We start from the raw sequence: 26,755 nt of genomic DNA, 5'->3' as shown, positions 1-26,755 counted from the left end.
GTACACAAAACTGAATCTTATTGGGGCTAGAGAGGAGCGCAGAGGTATTAATGAAAACACTTTTAGTACGTACTCGCACGTTCGATAGATCGTCCCATTTCTACCAGAATAGTTGTTACGCGCGACGGGATAGCTGACACACACACACACACACACACACACACACACACACGCACGCACAGAGATAGAGTCGCGCATTCTCGAAATTAAGACAGGACAGAAGGAGGGGACTTTTGACTGTGAAATATAAAATGGTACCCAATGTTCTATTATTGCATTCTTTAGCTTAAAAACTTTGGGTACTCTTAATGGTTCTTGATTTAGGATTCAATCTGTATGAAAACTTAATTGATAACGAAATTTATCGTTTACTGTCTTATCCCTTAAGATCCCTGAATTTATTATTAATTGAAATGTAATCATATAAATTTTGGTAGATATTATCAATTAACCACTGCACATGATATTTTCCTCTGTATGATTAATGATTGCTAGATTTTAGGAAAGATACAGGTTTTAATTTTTAAAATTCGTTAATAAACAAGAAAGTTACAGTGACTACTAAATAAATAACTATGATCTAACTTTTATTAATGACCCAACTATGCATATGTCAATCCTTGTAGACACCGGCTTATACATGCAAAAGCTGATAGAATGCCCCAACAAAATATTTCATAACAAGACCAAAAAGGATAAAACTATACATTTCTATTTCTAAAAAATATCTTCTTTTTACAAAAAAATTACACAAACAAATTTAATATTAAAATGACTTTAACAATATTTGCTTTTAAATAAATACTATGATATAAAAAAGTACAACTAAAATAGATAACGCCCTTTTGAATGATACTCCTTGATAGTTAAACATACCCTTTTGTTAATTTACTTAGTAAGCCCTGAATTGCTAGTTGCCACTCTGTATAAAAGTTATCTCATCCCCTTATATAATACTCTTGTGTAAGTGTAGTTAGTTCAAACAGGAGAGGGATACATCTTAGCAAAATAATTTATATATAACTGTAGTTCAAACAGGAGAGGGATACATCTTAGCAAAATTATTTTTATATAACTGTAGTTGGAATTACACTAAAGGATGAATCACAGAATCTAGTAATTACAAGAATAACAACATCCAAAAATTAGTAAAGATCTTAAGGGATAAGAGAGTGGATTATAAGATATAATTACCGCGTTTGTAAGTTAAAATCATAGGTAGAAAAGCATTGACGCTTATAGTTTATACCAACCAATCAAAATTTAAAATATAACTAACAATTTTTTGGCCAAAAAATAGATACCTAATTAATAAGTCCCGAGGCACTAATATACAGTCAACTAATCCTTTGATTGCACGACCTTTGTCTGGAAGTCCTAGCTGTACATGGTAAAGAATTGTGCCTGTTTTGAGCCAAGACATCCCCTCAGGTCTTACTATTAATGTTGCGTACCTTACATAGCATTAGTAGGTACAACGTTTAATGCCGTCAGCAAAGACGCGATTTGGGCGGAGATAAGAACCAAACACCTCGCCACCGATGATTGGAGGAGCTATATGTTACGCTACAATCGTGGGGTTAACGAAATAGATAGCATGTACATATATAAACCGGGAACCAGTGTAATTTTAAGCCCAATGTCGCCCCCCCCCCCCCCTTAAAAAAAATCAGTCTCACATTGACAATTAAATAGTGACACAACTTTTGATATTAAAGAAATAGAATATGATCTTTTATTGAGTTTAACAAGACCGTAAAAATCAGAATGTTTGAAATTAACATTTTTGTTACATATGCAGAGTTGCTGTTATTTCAAAAAAAAATTCATGAATCTTTAGAGATCGAAAGGCTTATAAAAGTACTATTCTTGTGGCTATAAATATTGTCAGTAAAACAGATTAAAATCATTGGTTGAAAGCAGTGTTGCGGAGCCGTGAGCTCGTTAAAAAACGGCTCCGGAGTTTTTCTTGATTTTAGGCCGGAGCTGGAGCCGCACCAAAATCAAACGCGCTGGTTAAAAGATTGGATAATCGTTCAAAATACCAACCTTGCCGGACTATTGTAGATAACTAAAGGATCTCACTCACTGCCCCAAAATAATTTTCTTTGTAAATCTAAATTAAAAGTAATGGGTCGCCCATACTTTAAGTGTCTCTAGGGTAGTATTCCATAGTAAATGTTCAAAGAAATATGGGTGCAATTTTATCACTCATGTTTATTATCTAATGCTTTAATATTTCACAGATAAATAAATATACAAAATCTTTGCGGTGCATTTTAGCACATAGGACTGTCCGATAAATTAAATTTTAGAGTTACTTCGTTTTTCTTTTCTAAATTTTCTTCAAATAACTACACTCCTTTCTTATTAGCCGTTAAAGTCCCCAGAAATGATAAAATATCAAGTAAAATTGTTTCATAAAATTATTAAATTACTTAAGCTCAATGTTTAGTTATAAAATGACACGTGAGTTATTTTGCAATAATGTAAAACTTTATATAATGCATAGGTTTGTCCCAGTCTATCTGATGTGCTGCTATTATATCTACATGTCCTATTATACAAAGAAGTAAGCTTTTTATTTATTTGTAGCGAAGGATCTCGCTAACCGCTGATTTAATATGGTTCTCCTTTACTGTGAAGCTTCTTATATGTCCTGGGAAGTTTTATAACTATTTTGGGGAAGGATATCAACCACATTAATTGCCCTTAGAGGCTTCTAGGGGCGTAGCCGCAAGAATCCTATTATATAAAGTAGTAAGCTTTTATATCTGTAGCGAAGGATCTCGCTAACCGCTGATTTAATATTGTTCTCCTTTACTGTGAAGTTTCTTATAGGTCCTGGGAAGTTTTTTAACTATTTGGGGGGAGTGTATATCCACCATCCGAAGGAAAATAACCCTAGAACAAATTTCCCCTATCCCCCACCAAATATTTTTTTACTTACTTGGCATGGACCTAAACCCAGAGATCTAAAGGGATAAGACAATGACCGATAAATTGATGTACATTCTTAATGATGATACACAAAATTGCCCATTCTGTAGAAAAAAATCATTGGTTAAAACGTAAGGACACTTAATTTGATAAACCAACCAATCAAAATTCATGAAGAGTTCCCGAAGTTGTTAAGCCAACGAATAAGAAAACGTTATTATAAAAATTTGGGGACTTAGACAGACAGCCTATTGTCCCCCCTCTCTCTTGCTTACAACCCTTTATACCCTTCTGATAAGAATAAAACACCCCCATGATGTTTTTAGTACACCCCTCTTGATATTGGATAACGGAGGTCCAAACTTTCTTGTGTGATTCGCACACCCCCTTGCCATAACACTGTGCATAATACCCTAGAGAGAATTTATATCGATGAAGTATACAGAAAAAATAATAGAAACAAGGATGACAACATCCATAAAAGCGAAGCACTGAAACGGTAGGACAAACGGACATTAACACTTGTATAGTATCTGAACTGAAAAATCGGAACATAAATGTATAAATGTAGAATCAAAATTGTAGGTAAATTTGTTGAAAAACTGCTTAAAAACAGGATAATGTTTATGGACATACTTACATTTTTGAACTTGATTATAGAGTTGCTTCGCTTATAATATTGTTCTTTGTTGTCCTAGGAATCAATATACCAAAAATCAGATCAAACGGATAATTAAAACACTTGAAAATTTGTTGTTAAAAAAGTAGAAAAATCAACATGTTTAAAATGGACATACGGACATTCTGGTAATGATTATAGAGTTGCTACGCTTTCTAAATCGTACCCAACTACTACAGGAATCATCATGCAAAGTTTGAAATCGATAGGACAATTCTAACATGCCTAAATTAACGGATAAAAGCTATCTATCTCGGACGGACGGACGTACGGACGGACGGACGGACGGACCCTAATTATAGAAAAGCTTCGCTTTTAAAAATTTAGGGTAATCTCCCCTCTACCCTTCCCCTACTGTACATACATCATTGATTTTATTGTATCATACAAATTGAATACTATTTACATTGAAAACTTTTCATTTAATAATTCAAATTTTTATATTTTTCAATTATCCTTTATAAATAAAAATGCAGTTATTGCTGTTAATGGTAGTTAACTGCTTTCTAGTGTAAATTTAATTGGTTTCATTCAAGTTAAATAATGAGGCAATTAAAAAAAAACTAGGTTTTAAATCAGTGGATAAATATCTGACATAATATTTAGATACAATGGTACATTTCTCTAGATTCAATAGTTCTAGATAGACTAAATATACCTAGAATATTTATACTTCTTTGAAGACAAATTTAAGATTGAAAAATGGCATGCTACAAAATACTTTATCTAAAATACAAAGTAGAATAATGTCTGTCCGTCCGTCTGTCTGTACGTCTGTATGTTCATCTGAATGTCCGTCCCTTAAGATCTCAGTAACCACTGAACCGATCGGATTCTACTCTTCAGGGAATATACCTACTGGTTCTGTGGTGGTTTTAGGCTATTTTCTTGGGGGGTGGAACAACCCCAACCACCCCCAACAAATGAAAAAAATCTCCCCTTTTTTAAAATTATTTAGTACAAATTAGTGATGGAGTAGGGGCTTCTCATCAGGTACTTAATTTTTTTTTTTTAATTATTTAAAATTTGTTGTGGCATCTCTAGAGGTAGTTTTTTTTCATTAATTACCTCTTGGCGCAAAGCCCCTATAGGCTAGGGGCGAAGCCACTAGTCCTTATAATAAAGTAACAGGATGTGTGTTTGTCAGTACCGAAGGATATATATATATAAGAAGCATTGCATTAGGTTATTTTGACTCTCCGTGTCGTTAAATAAAAGTGCCCATGAATGACAAATTATCGACTTGTTACTACTCCAATGACTTTCAAAGTGTAAAAGGGATGGTATTTAAACTCTAGTATTTTTATCTCTATTACTAAATAAAAGATAACAATGGAACCAATGAAAATTTTGCATAAATATCCAAGGTAACACGGTAGACATTGCCCCAAAATTTTATATTATAAAACAAAAGTTGAATTTGAATTGCCGAATGTGTACACAGTTTCCTCGTCCTATCTCAAAATTTACTAATAGCTAAAAAACTTCAAACTTCCCCAAAAAAGTTAAAATTTGAATGTATAAACGATTTATACATTATAAATTTTATTTTTTCAAATTTCGATTTTTATATGGAAGTTTAAGCTTTTTTAGCTAGTAGTAAATATTGAGATAGGACGAGGAAACACCGAGGAAACTGTGTACATATTCGGAAATTCAAATTCTACTGACCCAAAATTTATATAAAGATATAGCAGGGAGTGTACAGTGGAAATTGAAGATTATTCATACTGGTGCCCAAAGTTTTATTGACACGTTCTCTCATTTGTTGGTGTAAAATCTTTATTAAATCTGAATTTGTTGGTTAAAACTTTTCAATCAATAACTTTACTATACAGAAGAAATAATTTTGGGATGTAAACAATTTTTTTTCTTCCGTTGTCTTATTCCTAAAATAATCCTTGTGGGATAGTATTTTTGGTTCAATTATTCAGAAATTGTTGCAACAAATAATTGCTGAACTATGCTTATCAGAGATGTAAGCGTATAATTAGCGAAGCTACTCAATTAACTTTAAAGAAGGTGTATCAACTTTTTTTTTATAGCTAGCCGGTTCTTTTAGTAAGTAGTAGATGTAAAATTTTTCATAGAATTCAGATATGCAATCGGTTTTTTTGTAGACCTCTTATTTTTTAAGTAATTTAAGTTTTAAAAAAAAAATTAAGTCGATTTTAAGGTACTAAAATGCAACAAAAAAAAGAAAGAAAATGGCCATTATGAACAAAAATAGTAAGATCTTTAATTTGACACCTTACTTTTTCAATTCTGTCAGGTAATGAAAAAGTTACCTAAGACAATAGCGCAGCTATCGAAGCACCCTTAAAGGAAGCCTGCAAGAAATAACATGCTTTAACTGCTGAAAGACTGCCACAAGAAGACCCAATACCCCAAATTTAAAGCCTTAAGCTTCAATAACAAAAAAGTTCTAGGCATTTCAAAATAGCATTTCATGTACAATGGAAATTTTGAAAGATTTCCAATGCTCATAAAAGAAAAAACAATATTAAATTACGTCGCCTAGACACAAAATTATAACCTTATCTTTGTCAGAAACTTAGATTGCCTGTAACCGATTACATTTTTACAATAAAAACACCACATTTCATAGTCAAAATCTATGAAAAAAATTCGATTTAAATTGCATTTTTAAACGAAAATCATAGCGGAAACAAAGGGGTAAACTAATACAAGCTTAGCTGTGATTGGTTGTTAAGCTGATTCAGCCTTCTGATTGGCTACAGTACATTCGGTACAACACAAGTAAAACTTAATTTTTTTTAATGATTTTGACTATAAAAATGGGTATTTTTATTGTAAAAATATAATTAGTTACTGGAAACCTAAATTTATGACAAAAATAAGCTTATAATTTTGTTTCTAGGCCACGTAGTTTAATTTCAAAGTTTTCAACATGAGCATTGCAATTCTTTCAAAATTTTCATTGTACATAAAATGTCATTTTAAAATGCCTAGAACTTTTTTGTTATAGAAGCTAAAGGCTTCAAATTTGGGGTATTTGCTCTACTTGTGGCAGTCTTTCAGCAGTTAAAGCGTGGTATTTCTTGCAGGCTTCCTTTAACAGTACACATAATGACATTTCACACACTCTAAAAAATAAGAACAGATTAAGTAATATTTTAAACCCCAGACTATATTTATAATCTGCAAATAGAAAGACATATCTTTAAACTCTTATTTACACAAAATATAATAAATAAACAATAATAGTAATATTTGGTATCGGTGCTTGGTATAGTTTCATATGTGTTCTTCATAGGGAAGCCTCCTACTGGTCACGGTGAAACTCTTCCTACACACCTCACTTTGGAATGGTTCATACTTGGTATCATAAGTCCTATAAAAAGACATTATATAAAACTTAACACTAATATAAAATTATCTTTTGATTTTGTGTTTGTGATTGTTTTCATTTGCCCAACTGAGATTTAATGTTTGCGCTTGCTGAGTTTCTTGAGCTTCTTTTCATTCCTAGCCAGCTGACCTTCACACGCTTTCAGTACATTATTGTACAACTTGTTTACCCTCTGTACCTCAGCTTTCTCATTCACATACTTGTCATTCACTTGTTCCAGCTTATCAAGTAACTGTTCACACTCCTCCTGTTTATTAGTAGCGATGTCCTTCCAATAACGAGTGGCTGCTCTTTCCTTGATAATGGTCTCATCTTTCTTAGCTCTTTCCTTCTTTAGTGCCTTGATTTTTTCATCAGCTACAGTCAACATCCTCTCACTCTCTTTTATCTTATCTCTCGCTAGCTCTAACAATTCTGTAGTCTTGTCATCATCATCAGTATCACTCTCAATAGAATTTTCTTTCTCTTCGGCCTTCTCTTTGGATGTTTCCTTAACTTTTTCAACAGAATCCTTGCTTTCGTTGTTGCTCTCCTTTAATTTCCGCCAGATTGGCACTGGTTTAGCCTCTTCCTTGAAGATAGGATCATCATCACTATCTGCCTCCATTGCCTCAACATCCTCAAAGACGGATTCCTCATTGCTGGCCTCAACTACTTCAATTTCTCTAATTCCTTCTTCCACTTGGTCAATAAGGTATTCATTCCCATTGTCCTTTCCTTCAGCATCCGTGCTCCAGACTGGTTTCACATCAGACCTGTTTGTCAAAAACTTGAGGGATTCGAATATTCCTTCCCTGCAGCCAATATTCCAAAGATCCCCATGTTCTCTAAAGACATGCCATTTTCTCCATCCTGGCATCCTTTGGTTTGAGTACTGAAGCCTTCTTGTCCTTCTTTCTCCTCCTGTAGATCTCGGTCTCCCCCTATTTTCTTCAATCAGTTGGTACATAAATTCGTCGTCATAATAACCAACTATTTGGTCCAATGGTGGCGGCACCACTTTTTGAGTGGTTCTTCCTCTCCCTTTGTAAGAATGAGCTCCGAATGCTGTATCAAATACCTTTATCACCGTTCTCACCACGTGCTCCTGGCCTTCGCAACTAAGAACTTTCCCCAGTCCTATTCCCAACTGGTGATCTGCCCACATCCCTGGTCTTGTTCTCAAAGATTGATCTAGTTTCGATTTTTGACTCATTACACTTCGATGCAGATTTACACGAGGTATCTGCATGTCCTCGTTGATCCTAATTTCTTTTCTGCTTCTTTAAAAACGAGGCCCTAACGATGTCGTTTCTTATTGTAAGCAAGCCTTTTTGATATGTTTAATAAAAATTAAATTAATTTTTGATATGCTTAGTGAATGTTATATGCGGTTAAAAAAATATTTTTGGTATGTTTAAAGATATGCAAAACAAACTTATTAGAAATTGAAAACAATTTTGGTATTGCTGTAAAAAAAAACTTTTTATGAGTAACTTTAAGTACATTTAACTATATTAACGTCGATAAAAACTTTGATTGTCACTACGTACATGTATTTTAAAACTATTTTTACTAATTATTTATGATTTTCACTGTGTCTTTATAGATTTTTATGAAAATAAAAATGTGAGAAAATGAAAATTGTATGCACATTGAATGTAATATGGCCTTTCTTGAATTCACCCGCTATACGCGCCATCTTGGAAATTTCTTGAAACAAAGTTGCCAAAACTTCGATGAACACTATACCACACTAATTCACAGCGCTTCTGTTTGCGATTTTGAATTCTTTGTTTTTGCCTTGTTGCATTTTTCTACAATAAATTGAAAAATGCAACAATTTCTTGAATTCACCCGATATACGCGCCATCTTGGAAATTTCTTGAAACAAAGTTGCCAAAACTTCGATGAACACTATACCACACTAATTCACAGCACTTCTTTTTGCGATTTTGAATTCTTTGTTTTTGCCTTGTTGCATTTTTCTACAATAAATTGCTTTTTAATTTGATGATGAGTTTGTTTGTCATTTTCTTGATTTTTATGATTTTTATTTGAATTTTTCTACATGTTTTGTGTTGTTTTTGTGATTTTTATTGAATTTTTATTACTTATATACTAAATATGTACAAAATTTTGGTATTGATGACAATTTTAATTGCTCTTTTTATGGATTCCTCATATTTATCTTGCATTTATGATTGAGTTCATCAATTCTCTTGGAATTTTTCCGTTCTCAAGTACATCCATGATAGGTATCTTATTAACTGATCGTTTTGTGAGTATGTCCGCCAACATGCTCTTACCAGGAACCCAAATGACCTGTGTTACTCTTCCATCCTCTATCATATCTTTAATCATTGCTATGTCAGCCCTTAGCATTCTCTCTCCAACTTCCGACTCAGAGTTAACAGATTCATTGTCTGTTATGGCTTTCACAGGCATGTCAGCTTCGCCGTTAGTCATCTCCTTGATCATAGTTTTTATAGCCAGAGCTGCATCAATACCTGAGTATAGACTCAATGTTTCCGCTCCTAAGGTGCTATGCACTTTCCTTTTAATCTTTCCACTTCTCCACTCTATAGGAGCGCAATTGCCAGATCTTGTATTGACTATAAGCACAAAGTATCCTCCACAGCTATTGGTATTGTTGTTCAGGTTTCTAAATGCTGCATCAGTAAAAACCCATACTTCACAGTCCTTGTAATCTCCTATATCTGATGTTTTGACTTCGACGTTTAGCTTCTTAAGTCTAGCTGCTACATTTTTTGCTTGTATCAGATCTGCTACCAGGCCTCCTTTGAATTTGGTTGATAGTTCAATTGTTTCGAAACTAAGATCTGGTCTTGTAGATCGCTGAGCCCAGTTGACTATCCCTGTCAGTTGGCGTAATAGCGTTAACTCCTCTTGGTTCATCTCTCTCTTTCTGTCCTTAAGTTGTTTTAGATCAACACTTGGTATTTGTACATTCTGGGTGTACTTCTCTTGGTCTACCTTAATGCAGTCTCTTTCTTGCCTTATCCTGAAACCTGTGTAAAGAAAGTTTCTTGACTCTGACTTTCCTACTTTGAATATTGATAGTATTTGTGGCATGATAGTGTTTGTGAAAAACTGATCTCCTGCATGCAGGAAATCATCAACATGCAAGGCTATGAATCCAATTAACTTGTTATCCTTTATAAAATAAAATACTCCTTTGTCACAGAAAGACTTTTTGAAGCCCATTGCTTTCAATTTGTTGAGTACTTTGAAGTACCACTGTCTACTGGCATCCTTTAGCCCATACAAACACTTGTTCAATTTCATGAGTTTTCCAGGCATATTTGCTTCTTTTGGTGGTTTTATGTATACGTCTCTATCAAGTTGGTTACCTTGTAAGAACGCTGAAGTTATATCTGTTGTTGAAATATCCCAACCATATTTACAAGCTAATGCAAGAAGTAGTCTTACTGAATGTTTTTGTACTGTAGGGCTATCAGTTGGAAAGTCTCCCTCTTCTTGAAATCCTCTTGCTGTTAGCCTTGCTCTTACTTCATCTCCTTTCTCTGTAAGCACCCATGTTGTAGTAATCCTATCTTGACCATTGTCATCCACAATGTCGTATGTATCGAAAGCTTTAAGCTTATCAAGCTCCACTAGTTTTGCTGCTAAACATGCTGGTGAGTCTCTTAGCTCTTTTGGTATCAGTACAGCAAGCACTTCTTCAGTGACTAGTAATGCAATGCTTTCTTCTTCATCTTCATATCGTATCTTCTTGTTATCATTTTCCTTGATAAAGATTGTTTTCCCATAATCTAATTTTATTGTTATGAGTGCTTCGTCCTCTTCAGTTCTGTCATTATCATATTTCACTTCTCTCCTCGACATTTCATCATGAAATACCTGCCCATTGTCAAGCTGAATGTTATACCATCCTGCGTGCTTACCTCCAACCTTACCTCCATGACCCAGTACTATTCCCTTTTCCCATTTTCCGTTTTCTAGGATTTCTATTCGGTCATTTTTCTTCAGAACCATGGCTGCATTTGCTATTGTTCCGTCTTGATTAATCTCCGGTTCTGAGAATGTGAGCACTTCTTCAACCCCCGCTTCATTGTTTGTTAAAGTGCTTAGTTTTACTTCTTTGTAAAGATCTTCTCTTAATGTCGCCCCGAAACGCTTCGAAGAGACAGGAATATCACACGCCAAGACATATCCCTGTTTAGATTTTGGTATATCTGTTATATCCGACCACGCGCGGACTGCGTCTAACCAACATTCAAAATCTTGAAAATCCTCTATAAAAGGGAGTGGTATCGAATTACGCCCCACGTTTTTCTCTCTTTCACCTCTTTCATCTGACATTTTTATATCTGGGGTTTTGTTTTTGATATCGTTAAGACCGCTATCTGTTTTGATATCGTTGTTAAGACCGCTATCTTCAATATTACTTTTATTTATAAGACCGCTATCTTTACTGTTTTTCTTATCATCGAGACCGCTATCTCTCTCTTCCTTATCCATATACTTTTTTTTCCTCGCTCTACCCTTGGTATGTTTTAGCGTTTTTGTTTGGTATATTTAACGTTTTTAACTGCCGTTATTGAGATCTTAACTGAGATCCAAACGTCGTTGGAAGTATTAATGAGATGTGATTCTATGTCCTGAAATGTGTGCTTAGGGGAGGGTAGATAGTTACAGAAGATCTGCTGCCATTGAAAAAGTTACCTAAGACAATAGCGCAGCTATGGAAGCACCCTTAACAGTACACATAATGACATTTCACACACTCTAAAAAATAAGAACAGATTAAGTAATATTTTAAACCCCAGACTATATTTATAATCTGCAAATAGAAAGACATATCTTTAAACTCTTATTTACACAAAATATAATAAATAAACAATAATAGTAATATTTGGTATCGGTGCTTGGTATAGTTTCATATGTGTTCTTCATAGGGAAGCCTCCTACTGGTCACGGTGAAACTCTTCCTACACCGTTTGGAATGGTTCATACTTGGTATCATAAGTCCTATAAAAAGACATTATATAAAACTTAACAGGTAATTATTGAAAAAATCGATTTTTTTAAACCCACGAGAATAAAAACTTTGAACTTAATTTTATTATTTCACAGATAAAAAAATATGGGTTCATATATACCTTTAGAATCAGAAAAATATTACGAATTCATTGTAAGCAAAATTGAAAAAAAAAGTTTACAATATAGTATATAAACTACAATAAAAGGAATTATATGAAAATATCATATTATATTGTACAGGCAACGTCTTAATTCTTGAATTGAGTATAAAAATGGGAAGGGGGTAAAGAGGGGGTAAAGAGGGGGTAAAAAAGGGAAGACGATAGTGTTGCCTGAACAAAAAATACAATTGGCCATTTGTTTAATTTTTTTATTTTTTTACTTTTTTTCAATTTTGCTTACAATGGATTCGTAATATTTTTCTGATTCTAAAGGTATATATGAACCCATGTTTTTTATGTCTGTTTGAGAAAATATTTAGGTCTAAAGTTTTTATTAAACCGAGGTTAAAAAATAGATTTTTTCAATAATTACTCAACAGAATTTTAAAAGTAAGGTGTCAAATTAAAGATCTTACTATTTTTGTTCTTACTGGCCATTTTCTTCTTTTATTTTGTTGCGTTTTAGTACCTTAAAACCGACTTAATTTTTTTTTTTTTAAAACTTAAATTACTTAAAAAATAAGAGGTCTACAAAAAAACCGATTGCATATCTGAATTCTATGAAAAATTTTACATCTACTACTTACTAAAAGAACCGGCTAGCTATAAAAAAAAAGTTGATACACCTTCTTTGGTTGATATCACTGTTTTTGTGGTTAAAATGGCCACCTTATTATTTCAACTGCAATTTTCAAAACTATCGGTTGTGCCCTTAACATCTGGGGGCTCTATATTCGAAGGGTTTTGGAAGAGCGGAACAATAGTTTTAAACCATCCCAGGATCTGTAAAGGAGGACCATATCGGTAATCTAGATGGCTTTATTGCATTTATACTGTTTGTACTTGATTAATTATCCAATCTTTGACAGTAGTTGAACACAAAGAAAGGGCTACTCCCTGCCCGCACTTAACTCCTCCCGGACAACTAGCAGCCGTCAACATGGCGGTTGCATACATCATTAGATTATTAGAATTCAGCCGCAGCTGCAATTTTTTATGAACTAGCCGTCAACATTTTTATTTTAGGTAAAGGGTATAACCGACAAGTAAAATCAACCGGAATAAAATTTTTTGTGGGACATAAAAGTTTGCTGTTGCTTGAAAGATAGACCTCAAAAACTGCCAAAATCACAGCTTTTTAAAAATTAATTCAGATGTATGTTGGTTACAGCTGTTTTAACATTAACAGTCCGTAGTTGCAAGTCAACATTTATTCAACAACAAGCAGCATTCAACATTCTTGTTGAAGAATAAAGGTAGTATTTGTTGAAGGGATTTTTAAATTAACTAGTGGCTGAGCCCGTTCTTTAAATCTAAAATAGTATTGTTGAGAGTGTACATATTTAGATCATCTGTAGAGTATCTCAGCTATCATTAGTTCAATTTCTTAGGATTTGCTTGGCTTGGTGAAAATATATCATTTAAAACATATATTGATCATATTTATAGAACTAAATTATATGTGACTAAGTAAAAACAAAAATCTTTGTCTTCTAGAAATTCCTGCTTGTCTAATAAATCTATTGGAGAAATTGATTATGGTAAAAACCTCTAATCTTTTTAAAAATATATATCAGCTAAAAAAATGTATGCAGGGACAAAAAAAAGAATTATTGGGTATTAGATAACTTAATTTGTACTATGAAAATTTACCCCACCCTAAAATATTTCTCTGTATAAAATATGCATTAGAGTACAGCCTTGCCATAAACAAAGTACCATAAATTACAGAACAACAGATGCAACAATAAATATTTATTAAAAACAAAACTAAAAAATTTTATGTTAAACTAACATTAGATTTATTTAAAATTTTCATAAATTAATCAAAACTTTATCAATTATAACAACAATACTTAATCTTTTTGTTTACACATGTAAAGCTAAACATTTAATTTTGATTACACGAAAGTTTTTCTTAAATTACTCTTTCTTTACTAAATAAATAGATAGATAAAATATGCAGTTTCACAGTGAATTCAATTTTAAAAAAATTTAATTAATTAAAAATGTAAATAGGAATAAAATCACAAATATGTTAGTACCATTCCTTAAATTGAGAGGTAGACCACAAAGAAACCACCCACGATTCAATTCTAATTTGAATTTGAATGTGTTTCTAGCAGTGTGAGCTCTAACAAGTGATATTAAGGGATAAGACAATGGACGATAATTTGATGTAATAAACAAAACCATCCCTTCTAAAGATTTAAATTGTTGGTTGAAAAGTTTGGCCACTATTAGCATTGATTTTACCTATCAAAATTCCATAGACACACCCATAGTATTTTAGCCAACGAATAATAAAATATCATTATAAATATTTGGATAGCAGTCCAATGTCCCCTCCTTCCCTGGCTGTCACTTTAGATAAATATGTTTAATCTTCTTCTTGTAGAGTGTAGTTCATGATGTATTTGTCCAATTCATCCTTATTAACAAATCTCTCATAACTATTTCTTCAAATATATTGATTACCCATTATTGTCGGGATAAGACATTGGCTAATAAATTTATGTACATCCCATTATTATACACAAAATTACCCCTTCTATAAATTGCAATTAGTGTTTGGAACGTTTGGACAGGACACTCAACCTAATGAACCAATCAAAATTTAGTTTTCTGAAGTTGTTGAGTTAAAAATTATAAAACTTTGGAGACTAGTAATAAACAGCCCAATGTTCCCTCACTCCCTGAATATTTATACTCTTTTTATGTAGTTTTCAGAAAAAAATGTATGGGTAATTAGGTGGTTTGTAATAAGCTATGAGTTTTAAATTTTCTGCCATTTTTAGTTTTACTATGTCGTAAAAATATTTTACACAGTTTTTATTAAGGCTCGGCAGCCGCGCGTGAGCTGCACAAAGAAAAAAATATTAAACGGAAAGATTGCCATACAATTTACATGTTTAGAGCGTCAGCTAATTTTTAAATCATACATAGAATGTTCATTTTTACGCGGTTTATACTTAATAGGTGGATGACGCGCGACTGCAGAACCCTCATTTTAATTTTAAATATTTAATAGTATCAATTTCCATTTTCATAGAAATTTAAACAAATTTGTATGAATTAGATATTTATTGGGTGCTTTCGATCAAAGCGCCTATTAAGTAATGATAACCCAACCTGCTTTGTCAATATTAAAAAATTTCCCATTTAAACCAAACTAAATTTCGTTATATAAAATAATTTGAGATGATTTCCTTGAATGTTTTCATCCGTTCATCATTCCCTTGGCCAAGGATATTGTGAAGATCATCAGTCTACACATCACAAGTTTCAGATTTTTATTTTATTTTCATTTCAAATGTGTGATAAAAGGCAGGACTAAGGTATAACCAACAAGCGAAATAAATCTAAAATAATATTAGGAAGGGGGGGGGGGGGTGGAGAGGTCGTCAATATTACGATGTGTTGCCCCCCAACGACAGCTATACAAGTTTCCTGATTTTTCTCGAATTAATTTCGTTATTGGTATAAGCTGGGTAAAAGGGTAGATAGTCAAAGTTACTTAGCATATTATAAAACTATCCAAATACCTAACATAACCTAAATTAATAAAATTAATAAAAACAATAATGCCCCACCTCCTTAATTTTAAAACATTTTCAAAAAAGGGGAGAGGCTGTGCTCGACAAAGCACTTTGAGGGAAAACAATAAAAAAAATTTATTGATTTAAAACTTCCCTGAAGAGGCAAAGCTTCTATTTCCATGTGAGAATATCCAGAAACTATAAAATAAAATAATAACAATTCATTAAATGCATTGCATCGTAATATAGACAGCAGTCCGCAGATATTAAATTGATAAAATATGAGATTAAAACCCATTTTTGTAAGCCCAGAGCATTTTCGTGGAAAATTGTCTGTGATTCGATGCTATACATGTCTTTTTTAGTATGGCTGAGAACAGGCTTTAATAACAGCGGATATTAAGCGGGTTCAAAGCCATACCTAATCTTGATATAATATTAATAAATATTTCTAAAAAATCAGAATCATGAAAATATGTTTACCTGCAGTGTTGTGGAGCCGGAGCCGTAAAGTCGCCATATTTTGCTAGAGCCGGAGCTGGAGCCGTAATTTTTGTTAAAAAACGGCTCCGGCTCCGGACTAGATAAATAAAGAGATTTTTTATAAATTATAATTTGGTAATTCTGTTTTGTCAAGTGCAAATTCCCCTTTTAAGTTTTTCAAGTCCAGTTTTATCAAAAATTGAACTTTTAAAACCTTCAAAAGTCAAAAATAGACGTAGGAAAAAAATATGTCGAGTTTTTCTTGATTTTAGGTCGGAGCCGGAGCCGCACCAAAATCAAACGGCTCCGCAACGCTGTTACCTGTGATCATATTCTGTTCGTATACATAGCAGGCCATGATAGCATCTTCTTCACGCACCTGACAACAGATGTATAATTGAAAATAAGGATGACAATATCAATAGTCACAAATGATAATCATGGAAGGACAACAGACAAAGTGAGTTATGATGCAGATGTTCAGTTGTTAAAAAAGTTAGATATAAATTATTCATGTCTTTTAAAGCATGTCCAACGGACTGAAGGGCCAATAAAAAGTTATACTGAATGCTTGTTACAACAGGGGAATCATCACCAAAAATATTTCAGTTGTTTATATAAAATAGCAGCCAAGATAATCACTTTTCCACCGTTACGGTCGGACTAATGGATATACAGAAGCTACCTATATACCAGTTGTCTGTGATATGATATTTTCAGCATTGCTCAGACAGAAACGGTTTAAATCAAGTCGAAAATAATCGAATTTTCAGCCATACTGATAAATTAAATTAATTGATTAATAATGACAAACCTCTAGTCTTAGGTTGAGCTTGCAAATACTCTCACACATGATTATCAAAGCCTCTAGTCCAGATCTTAAAATCAATGTATTTTAATCCCCATAATGAAGTAACAGGATCTGTGTCTGTCTGTACTGAAGGATCTCACTAACCGCTGGACCAATATGGTTCTTTTTTACAATGTAGCTTCTCTTAGGTCCTGGGTTTAAAACTATTTGACTCTAAAAGAAATTGCCTCAAGAAAAAAATTACCTTTCTCACCAAAAACATATATTTTTCTTTAAAACTAAAATCAACAAAGGTGGGGGATTCGAATCCAACCACCAACCATCTTAAGTGAAATTCCGTTAGTAAATATATAAAAGCCTGGATATCCATAACCAAATATTGGACCAATTTAAACACATTGACGCAAAATGTTACTCTACCTGGGAAACCCTACACGATCCAGACTGGCATCTCTAGCAGCTCTGGATGCTTGGAAAAAGCCTTTCAATACCTGCAGATTTCTGAGTTTCAAATTCTTTAAATCTTTAAATTCGTTCAACAAAAAGGGTAAGAGTGGCGTGCCCAACGATTCACTAGGAGGGTAGAAAACCTTGAGGGAGTCAAAAAGGGGAAGGAAGTTCTTTCTATTATCTTGTTTTAGGGGGGTTTTGACATTTCGGCATAAAAGGCTGAAAATGAATGACTAGATAAGAAACAATCCTGTAAAACATGTGGCTGCATAACTGGTTCCACCAGCTTCACCTGGCTGATGTACATCTGCAGATCAGCTTTTGATACCACCCCATCCTATAACATGAAAACGATGCTCTTTATAGTGCGTATAAAAAATTACAATACAAATGGCCAATGATAGGCAAATACACACACAGACTAAATTACCTATGGTAGGCCAGTATAAATTTGATTTTAATGGACCAATGGTAAATCAGTATGACATAATTTTTTATAGGCACTATAAAAAGCTTCATGAAAACCTGGATAACCTCCATAGAACTGGATACACCATATGGTCTTATTTTGGTGTAGCTCTAAACATTCTAATGGAGTGAATGATTACGCTGCCAAACGTCGTACAACTAATCCTTTGATTGCACAACCTTTGTCTAGAAACGTCCTAAAACATGATGGAATATTGTGAAAGCATTGTACGGATTTCCAAAAATAAGCAGAAATATCTAAGATGGATTTGAACGAATTTGAGCCATAAAAACGTAATCAATACGGATTATGGACTGTCGGATTATTTCGAAACGGATTCGGATATGCGGATTGAAATCCATGACTTTAAATAATAACCTGTTGGACTGAAGATGATTGGGAACCTCCAAGAATTCTATCTGCAATTTCTTCGTCCAAACTATAAAATTGAATTTAAATAAAAATAGTAGGAAAAAAAGACATTTGATATTTATGTTTCACTTAATGGTCTTAATGCAAGATTTGAACTGTTTAATCAATAGCTTAAAATAAAACAAAAAGTTACCTTTAGGGATCTAAAGGGATTAGACAATGGACAATAAATTAATGTACAGCCCTAAAAATGGTTTAAAGTTTTGGTTGAAAAGTTTGAATCCTTCAAAATTTCGAACAATTTAAACAAAATCCAATAAAAGTACTCAAAGTTTTTTGGGTCAAGCTTTTGAGCCAACATATAAGTTAGATAATGTCTAAATAAAACTTTGGGTACCAATGTAATTTAAAGTCCCCTCCCTTCTCCCTGATTACCTCTGATCATCTTCTACATGCAAGGTGACATTGAAGCTGTTAACAGCCTCGTACATGAACCCCTTGTGGTTCACTGAGTAGGCCCACAAAGCAGCTGGAAACCCTTCAAATCATTTCAAATATATTTTGTAAAGTGTATAATATTTTTGCTTTGATACAGGGATAGGACAATGGGGAATAAGTCAATATTCCCTTTCCATAACATCATAATAGAGAGCGAGGCTTTTCTGTTTAAAGCAAAAAGACCTCTAAAATGATTTAATATATTCATATAATCGTGTTTTTGTAGGAAAGCTTAGGGGGGTTTTAAACAATTAGGTCATTTTGACCCATCCCTCCAATTTTTTCTGGTTTCAGGGTGTATTTGTTGACTTATTTATTATTTATTTCATTATTAGTTTCAAATTGAAAAGAAAGGTCGTGAAATCAAAGGGTTGGTTGTCAAAGTATCTATCAATGTACAAAAAAATTTCTTTTATTTACTGGTTTACAAGTTTGCATATAACGAAAATAATATCAGGATCAAACTCTAGTTATAATAATACCTTTGTCATCTTGGTTACAGCAGCCATCCTCGATGGTCTTCTTGATCTTGTTCCACGCGTCCGGCCTCAGTCTGCTGATATCCCCGACCCAGGTGACAGTATTGTGCTGCATGCATAACTCTGGCATCAGGCTGAAGTTCCAGTTCTGCTTTGGGTTCAGTGAATTTGGAGTGAACCTGGAAATTATCATTCAAAATATTTTTCTCTTTCTACAGTGTGTTTTTTTTTATGAGAACTTTTTAATCAAAAAGTACAGTAAAATCTAAAATTCAAAACTTAGGTGTCAACATCTAAAAATGGTTTTAGCGCATTTTTCTTATGCTCAGATAATCAACCTTTTGCAAGAATGGCTGCTAAACACTTCAAAGTTGAGATATAGAGCTAAAAATGTATACAGATACTATTAGGGACATGTACTAGAACATATCTAAGTTTGAAGGTCATATCTCAACTAGGGAGGGAGTACTGGCCCCCCAAAGTCGACTACAGAAAATCCATTTTTTTAAAGAAAAATGCGCTAAAACCATTTTTATATGTTGACACCTAAGTTTTGAAATTTAGATTTTACTGTAATTTTTAAAAAAAAACTGAAATATTTTTTTGTTGTTCTATTAATTGCCTTAAAAAACAAAGAAAATAAGCCATTAATCATCAAATTCTGATAACTATAAGTGGGGTAAAATTGCTTTCAAAAAAGTTCTCATAAAAAAAAACACACTGTATAAACTAGAATCGACCTCATAATCTGCTAGTTTTAAATTTCCAACTTTTTTTCCGAAACCTTCTGCTAAATGAATCTAAAATTAATCGCTAATTTATCCCGCTTAAAGTTTCACTTTATTAGAGAACACGAAATCTGGTGTAAAATCTAAGAAATAATATATCCATTTATGTAAACGAATCAATTTCATATCCGCTGGCTTAAAACAGGCTCCTAGGACAAAAAATGGAATTAAGCCTATATTTTTATATTTGCGTAAAACTTTCTTCAACACAAAATGCGTTAAATTTTTGATATATGTTTATAAAAATATTACCTCGTATGTGATGGTTCTAGTTCAGCAAGAAAATCTTTCATGGTCCTACAAATGATTAACGATTAATTCTTTGTAGGCAGATTATAATGGAAATATGTATATAACCAAAAATACATGTCCATAATAAGTAGCATAAAAACAATAAACTATGCAAAAGAACAGAAAAGTGTTTTTACAATTGATGAAAATATTCAACAAAAAAGAAAAAAAATCATGTATTTCTTATGTATAGCTACACAACTAAAAAACACACATACCAAAATATAATGCAGTTCTGCTAAATTGTTGCTAGGATCGATTGTTCTAATAGATTTACTCTTATATTATTATTATTTCTTCCAAAAACTATGAACACTATAGACTTATAGCTGCCAAACGAATGAACGTACATGTCATCCCGGCTCGTACATCGTTAAAAAGCGGTATATAATAATTCATCTATTGGCGCATTTATAATTCATGTGTGCTGCTAGGTATCTGTTCATTATTGAGTTTTGGCTATTCCAGATTTTATTATTTTACTCACCTTGAGATAAAGTTGGTATCCTGTCCAAGTACAAGCAGGTGCAGATTTCCAGTTTCATTCGTTCCTGAAAATTACAATTTAAACTCATTTAAACAGACAATTATCAGGGCTTGTCTTGTCAGCCTCAAAGGAATTTTCATATTATAACTTTAAAATTCAGCTGGATGTCTAAACCTGTTCCTAAACAGACATTAACCAGGTTAATTATGACGACACAAGATGGATAATAGAAACCTTTCAAATATATCGTATTGACATACAACGAGAATTGGCGTTATACATTATTTTGAGTGTTCAAACGTTTCAACCACTAATTTTAATCTACAGAATGAAAATTTTGTGCATCATCATTGAGTCATTGTCATTTATCGGTCATTGTCTTATTCCTTTAGTGGTATTTATGCTAAATTTTACCTGTAGCCACTAGACTTAAAAGCAGATTTAATTTAAGTAGTATATGAGAACCAACTCCACTGAACTGGCTGGTTGTAATATAGGCAAGAGTATTCAGAAAACTCCACGGGGAAGCTTCCTTTCTATCTTTGTATATCCTATTTTAATCAATTGGCGCTTAAGTTTTTTAGGATAAATATAATAGTCTTATTGGGCCAAATCCTATAGAATTTCTTGAGCTAGCCTAGGTAATAAGGTTTCCTAAGACTTACTATTGATGATTTAAATTAAAGACTCCAATGCTGGACTAGAACATTTTATAGGATTTTGTTATAGTTAAATATTCCTTATGATATAGTAACAGGATCTTTGTGTGTACTGAAGAAACTCGCGAACCACTGAACCGATATGGTTTCTCATGGGTCCTGGGATGGTTTACAACTATTTTGGGGCAGGGTACCACCACCACCCTCGCAAGAGAAATTGCAAATTAAATATTTAGAATTGTCACAAGGCGGCGCCAGTTTTGTAGAAATTGAATAAACATTTTAACATAGACAAATTATTTTTCACTACCAAACATTGTGTGTCCCTACTAGATTCTACCTGACAATATTTCCAGGGAGTTGAAGGACATCCTGATTTACATATTCCAGGTAAGGAGAACTAAATACCTCCAGGCTGGAAACCTCCAGCAACAACTTCCAGGATTTACCTGGATTGTACATTTAAAAGAAAAGTAAATATTTGAAATCAAATTTTCTATTGATCAAAATTTATCATTAGGATTTTTATTTCACTTGTAACATAAAATATTCCCATTTTTTTTCAAATTCAATATATGGATAAAAGGCATAAACTATTTCACATTTGATTTTAAAGACACTAAATGTAATATTGTCTAACATTACGCTGAATTAAAAGAAGGATTTAGGATATACCTGGCCGATACGTGACAATGGAATTTTTTTTTAAATTTAGCTTGCTAATATGTGACTCATTTATTGGTCAGTTGCTTCATCCATGAGAAGATAATTGGATTTGTTAAATTCTAACCTGCACGTTGAAATACAGGTTTACATACTGCTGTGTACTTCATACCAAGTCTGGCATTTCTGGCCTCTTCTTTGCTCAGGATCAGCTGTAGACTTTGGCACATACTGTACTGCAGGCATTCCACCACAGTTTCATCTGATCTTATGGGTGTAAACATACCACAAACCTTTATCAAAAGGAAAAACTCCAAAGGTTAAGACTGTCAACAAACAGCAAAAGGTTGAATTTACTATATAATAATTTAACCATAAATTTTGAAGCGTAATTTGGACGCTAACAGCTGTTTAGACCAAATAAATGGCAGGGATCGGAAGCCTCACGTAAGCCGCGCATAAGCCTCAGTTTTAAACCTGCTTGTGAGCAGAAAAAAAAATTTCAGAAAGAAGGATTGTCTGCTAAAAGAGCCGTTTTATACATCCAGCTGAATTTTATTGTGATAAAATCACGATTTCACTGAGGCTTACACGCGGCTCACGTGAGGCTTCCGATCCCTGATAAATGGCTTAATTGCCAATCAAGCTTAACAATTCAGATGTACGTTTTCATTATTTGTTTTTATTTATTTTTAAAGTTAATTATAGCTTTATCAATTCACTAGCGGCTTTGCCCCTAGCCTCTAGGGGCTTTTCCCCAAGAGGTTTGATCAACTTAATTTTTCGTATTTTAGATTTAAAAAGAAAAAGTAAAAAAAAATTTTTATTTTTTTTTGGGGGGGGGGGGGTATTTTTTTTTTTTTTGGGGGGGGGGGGTTGGGGGTGTCCCACCCCCCAAGAAAATAGCTTAAAACCATCACAGGATCAGTAGGTATATTCCCTGAAGAGTAGAGCCCAATCGGTTCAGTAGTTACTGAGATCTTAAGCTTCAGACGGACAGACAGACGGACAGACAGACGGACAGACATCGTTCTACTTTGTATTATAGATAAGATCTACAATATTTTAGTTTGAATGAATAAAAAAAGCAGCTAAATTGTCCTACCTTGGTGGAAACATCTCTCTTGCTAAACTCTTCCATGAGAAAGTGTCCACACTGAAAACATTCAATCTTTCTTGGAGGATCTTTGCTTGAGCTATCCTGAATTCTAAATAAAAAATATAATGAAGAATTTAATGAAAAGACCAATACCACCCCGGACTATCATTAGCTTTGCTAAAATTAATAACTCAATTGGTTCAGTGGTTGGCTAAGCTATTATATCTGTAACAATGGAATTCGCTAACCGCTGAAAGATATAGATATCTGTTACAGTGAAACTTCTTATAAGTCAAACCAGTTTGATAAGGGGTATCAAGAGAATTCCACGCTAGAAATTTATTCCTTTTAGTTTTAAAAACTCAACTCAATCAAGTGTCTCTAAAGACCTTTAGGGACGTAACCGCTAGTATCTAAAATTGAAAAACAAAACCAAATTATTTTACCTGACATAAACACCTTCTTCTTTCTTGGATGAACATTCCTTGTTAGAACACGAGTAGGTTGTCCTGCTGATGTAAGAAATACTCCCAGACAAACCAACAAGCTTCCCAATTATTTGTATGTATCTTGGTCCATTGCTCCCATCCTCATTACTTTAAAAGGATAAACACCTCTCTTACAATTCAAAATTGAGACGTTGATTCAGTAAATTTGAATGCAATTGTCTTCATTTTTTTTTCTCGGAGGATTTTTAAATAATGGATCCGTAACCATTAAGGCCATTATTATCTTTATTATAAATCAAGATTGAAGGTCTTTAGAGTTAAATTTAACTATAAATATCTGCTATACCGTTGGTACAAACAGTAAGAATTTTTATCGTATTCATTCGAATCCGGTGGATAGGAACCGGTTCTCATCCATACGAAAAAAATATGTCTAGAATCGTATTATATCCAGCTTTCTACGAATATAAAAATGTACAATCATAAGAATAAAACCAGTTTTTTAGCTCGTGCCTTCGGCAATTCGGGGCAAAAAAACTGGTTTTAATCGTATAATTGTACATTCTATATCCGCGGAAAGCCGTTGATAATACGATGCGAGAAATAACTATTATCGATCAAAAACAAACTACCTAATATTTTAAAAATCAGAGTGATTTATATTATCATCAATGTATCAAAGGTTTTATTAAGGTCATAAAAAAAAACATTATAAATACCTACAAGTTGAATAATTTTGATACAAAATGAATTTTATTAGCTTTTTGTAAGCGTGCTTGTGTCAATTGTTTGATTGTTAAACTGACCTTGCAGTAAAGGCATGCTGACGAATGGCATAACAATGAAAGATTGGTTTGCTCTGTACATTGGTTACTCTTGGGAACACCATTATCTAAAACAATTTTAAGTTTTTTTTCTTAATTTTCACTTTCTTCTTAGGTAAATGTTTTACTTTTAAAAATCTATTAGTATTTGAATGCAAAATTATATCCTCTTAAAAGTGTTGGCTGTCTTAGGCGAGGGGATTAGATAATCCTGATCCAAATAAAAAAAATTAGTGGGTTATTACCATGTAACCCCCTAATTGCCTCATTGGTAAATTTTTTTTAAAATGAAAAAGGTTTCGGCGCGCTCCAGCGCCTCCCCCCTCCACTTTCCCCGCTCTAAAAAAAAAGATATGGAAACAAACATTGAAATTTTCTACGAATACCACCAATTTTGACAGTTTCATTTTAGATCCTTACAGAAGGACAAGAAATAGAATGGATACGCTACAAAGATTTTGCATTACATGATCTTGCCTGATTTTGGGATTGTATATCTTCAATGCTTAAAAACTTGGCAAACTTGTAAACAACTTCTTTTAGTACAGCTTGACAATCCTGAAAAATTACTCAACTTTCCTAAAAATTCTAAATATAAGTTACATTTTATCTAAAAATAAGGTAGCTAGGGCATGCGGTTAGGATGGACAGAAAAGGATTCCAAAGCAGTGATTCAGATGGACCCCACAGGTAAACAGAGCAAGGGTCGGCCGAAAATAACCTGTAGAAGAGGAACTAAAAGGGTTAGGATGGTCATTAGGAAAGGCTGACAATCAAGCCAAGGACAAGAATTTATGGAGGAAGAGTATCCATATTCTCTGGACTGCACAATTACATAGAGGGACGTATTTAATGATGATGATAACAAACAAGGATATTCTTGTCGACAAGCAAAGCCGCACCAATGATCTTACACTAAGATTTTAATACCGTGCACTGGATTTTAAGGAAACTCTTATGATAAATTCAGTAAATTAATGTTTAATGTATCTATGTTAATGTATCAGGCAGATGCTTGGGTGATTAGAAATATGTGACCTGTTACTAGTTCATTTACAGACTAGCATACAGACTGAATAGGGCTTAAAATGATAATTGAACAATTTTGAAGTGGCGATTTCCAAACACTCGTACGAACTACATACCTACCCCTCGTTATAGAGCAGCTTTGCCGTTAAAATATCCTATTTACCTCTGGGAAATTCTCAATGAAACGAGCTAGATCTTGAGAGGTTTTGCTTATCACAGATAAATCCATTTTTATCGTAGTTTTGAATACTTTGTGCCTAGGCGTGAGAACAAGAATGTCAATATTGATAAATATTGAATCACAGAAATATTAAGCAAATTATCAAGAATAGATGAACCAACAGACGTAGTAGATATTCATTAAACAGGAGAATCATTTGAACTTAGACAGAAGCCGAGAAAAATACATTCAGAGATTTGTATAGCATAAAGAACGGACGAAGTAAATAACAGAGTAGCTTCGCTTCTTCAAAGAGTGAACTTTTTGATTACTGTAACTTTATGATTTACTAGCGGATACGCCCATAGAGGCCTCTAGCGGTACTTTAAATGTTTTAGTATTTAATTTCAAATATGTCTATGTTGCGTTGAACTCTCTACGTAAAATCGAGAATAATAAAATGATTTTCGGTGGTACCCTCCCCCAAAATAGTTATAAACCTGGGACCTCGGTTAGGCGGTTAGCGAGATCCTTCGGTACAGACAAAAAGACAGACAAACAGACATACTGTTACTTTATTATAAGGATAAACTATACAATCTAAAGTAATTTGAATTTAAAACTTTAAAAAGCAATTTGTAACTTAGTTTGTCATGTATTTATTTTTGCATGAACAAGAGGAAACTAGTCCGCGAATGCAAAAATGAAGACGTAAATTAATTTATGTTTTGTTGCTCCAGGGCAATGAAAGACGGTGATTAATTTAATTAACTTTACACTGATAACCATACTTTAAAAAAATCAATTTACTTTCTAAACGTGTAAACCTGGAATGAATTACCTTGAATACATACCAGCAGAATCCAAAGAAGAATATGAACTGTTCAACCCTCCTCTTTAATTAACAAAATTTTAATATAATATAGCGGTGTCTAATACTATATTGAAGCTGAGAGATAATACATTAAATAAAGGCGGCTTTGCTTGTTGCCGTGGGGATAATACTTTAAAATAAAGAGTAGATAAAAAAAGCCTACGGCCTTCC

General features: G+C 33.2%; 1 protein-coding gene and 1 long non-coding RNA gene across 2 annotated transcripts; both read right to left on the bottom strand.

Moving 5' to 3' along the window:
* Nucleotides 1-15,209: 15,209 nt before the first annotated feature.
* LOC145327729 (minichromosome maintenance domain-containing protein 2-like) lies at nucleotides 15,210-24,586 on the bottom strand. Its single transcript, XM_080171288.1, has 17 exons — nucleotides 24,504-24,586; nucleotides 23,695-23,844; nucleotides 23,255-23,357; nucleotides 22,277-22,442; nucleotides 21,827-21,935; nucleotides 21,242-21,378; nucleotides 20,828-20,891; nucleotides 20,302-20,346; nucleotides 19,265-19,440; nucleotides 18,720-18,822; nucleotides 18,291-18,351; nucleotides 17,647-17,780; nucleotides 17,414-17,494; nucleotides 16,997-17,060; nucleotides 16,504-16,561; nucleotides 15,856-15,897; nucleotides 15,210-15,431 (listed from the first exon to the last, which is right to left on the bottom strand). The coding sequence occupies exons 1-17, from the start codon at nucleotides 24,584-24,586 to the stop codon at nucleotides 15,343-15,345; spliced, it is 1,665 nt and encodes a 554-aa protein (XP_080027414.1). The 3' UTR covers nucleotides 15,210-15,342.
* Nucleotides 24,587-24,996: 410 nt separating this feature from the next.
* LOC145330491 (uncharacterized) lies at nucleotides 24,997-26,645 on the bottom strand. Its single transcript, XR_013883561.1, has 3 exons — nucleotides 26,552-26,645; nucleotides 25,714-25,807; nucleotides 24,997-25,079 (listed from the first exon to the last, which is right to left on the bottom strand). It is a non-coding gene; the product is annotated as an uncharacterized LOC145330491 (long non-coding RNA).
* Between the last annotated feature and the right edge of the window lie 110 nt (nucleotides 26,646-26,755).

This window comes from Acartia tonsa, chromosome 1 (assembly GCF_053477335.1).
Source record: "Acartia tonsa isolate MP-2025a chromosome 1, ASM5347733v1, whole genome shotgun sequence".
NCBI lineage: Eukaryota > Metazoa > Arthropoda > Copepoda > Calanoida > Acartiidae > Acartia > Acartia tonsa.
The sequence above is the reverse complement of the archived record's forward strand: the minus strand, read 5'-3'. Positions and strand labels throughout refer to the sequence as shown.

What these genes read in the sequence shown, in the direction of transcription:
- LOC145327729 (XM_080171288.1), bottom strand. Translation starts at nt 24,586, where the DNA reads ATGGTGTTCCCAAGAGTAACCAATGTACAGAGCAAACCAATCTTTCAT. An exon ending in AGAGAGATGTTTCCACCAAG is followed by an intron (nt 22,443 to 23,254) that starts GTAGGACAATTT and finishes CTTTTGATAAAG; the next exon opens with GTTTGTGGTATGTTTACACC. An exon ending in AATAGAAGCTTTGCCTCTTC is followed by an intron (nt 15,432 to 15,855) that starts AGGGAAGTTTTA and finishes CTTGTGATGTGT; the next exon opens with AGACTGATGATCTTCACAAT.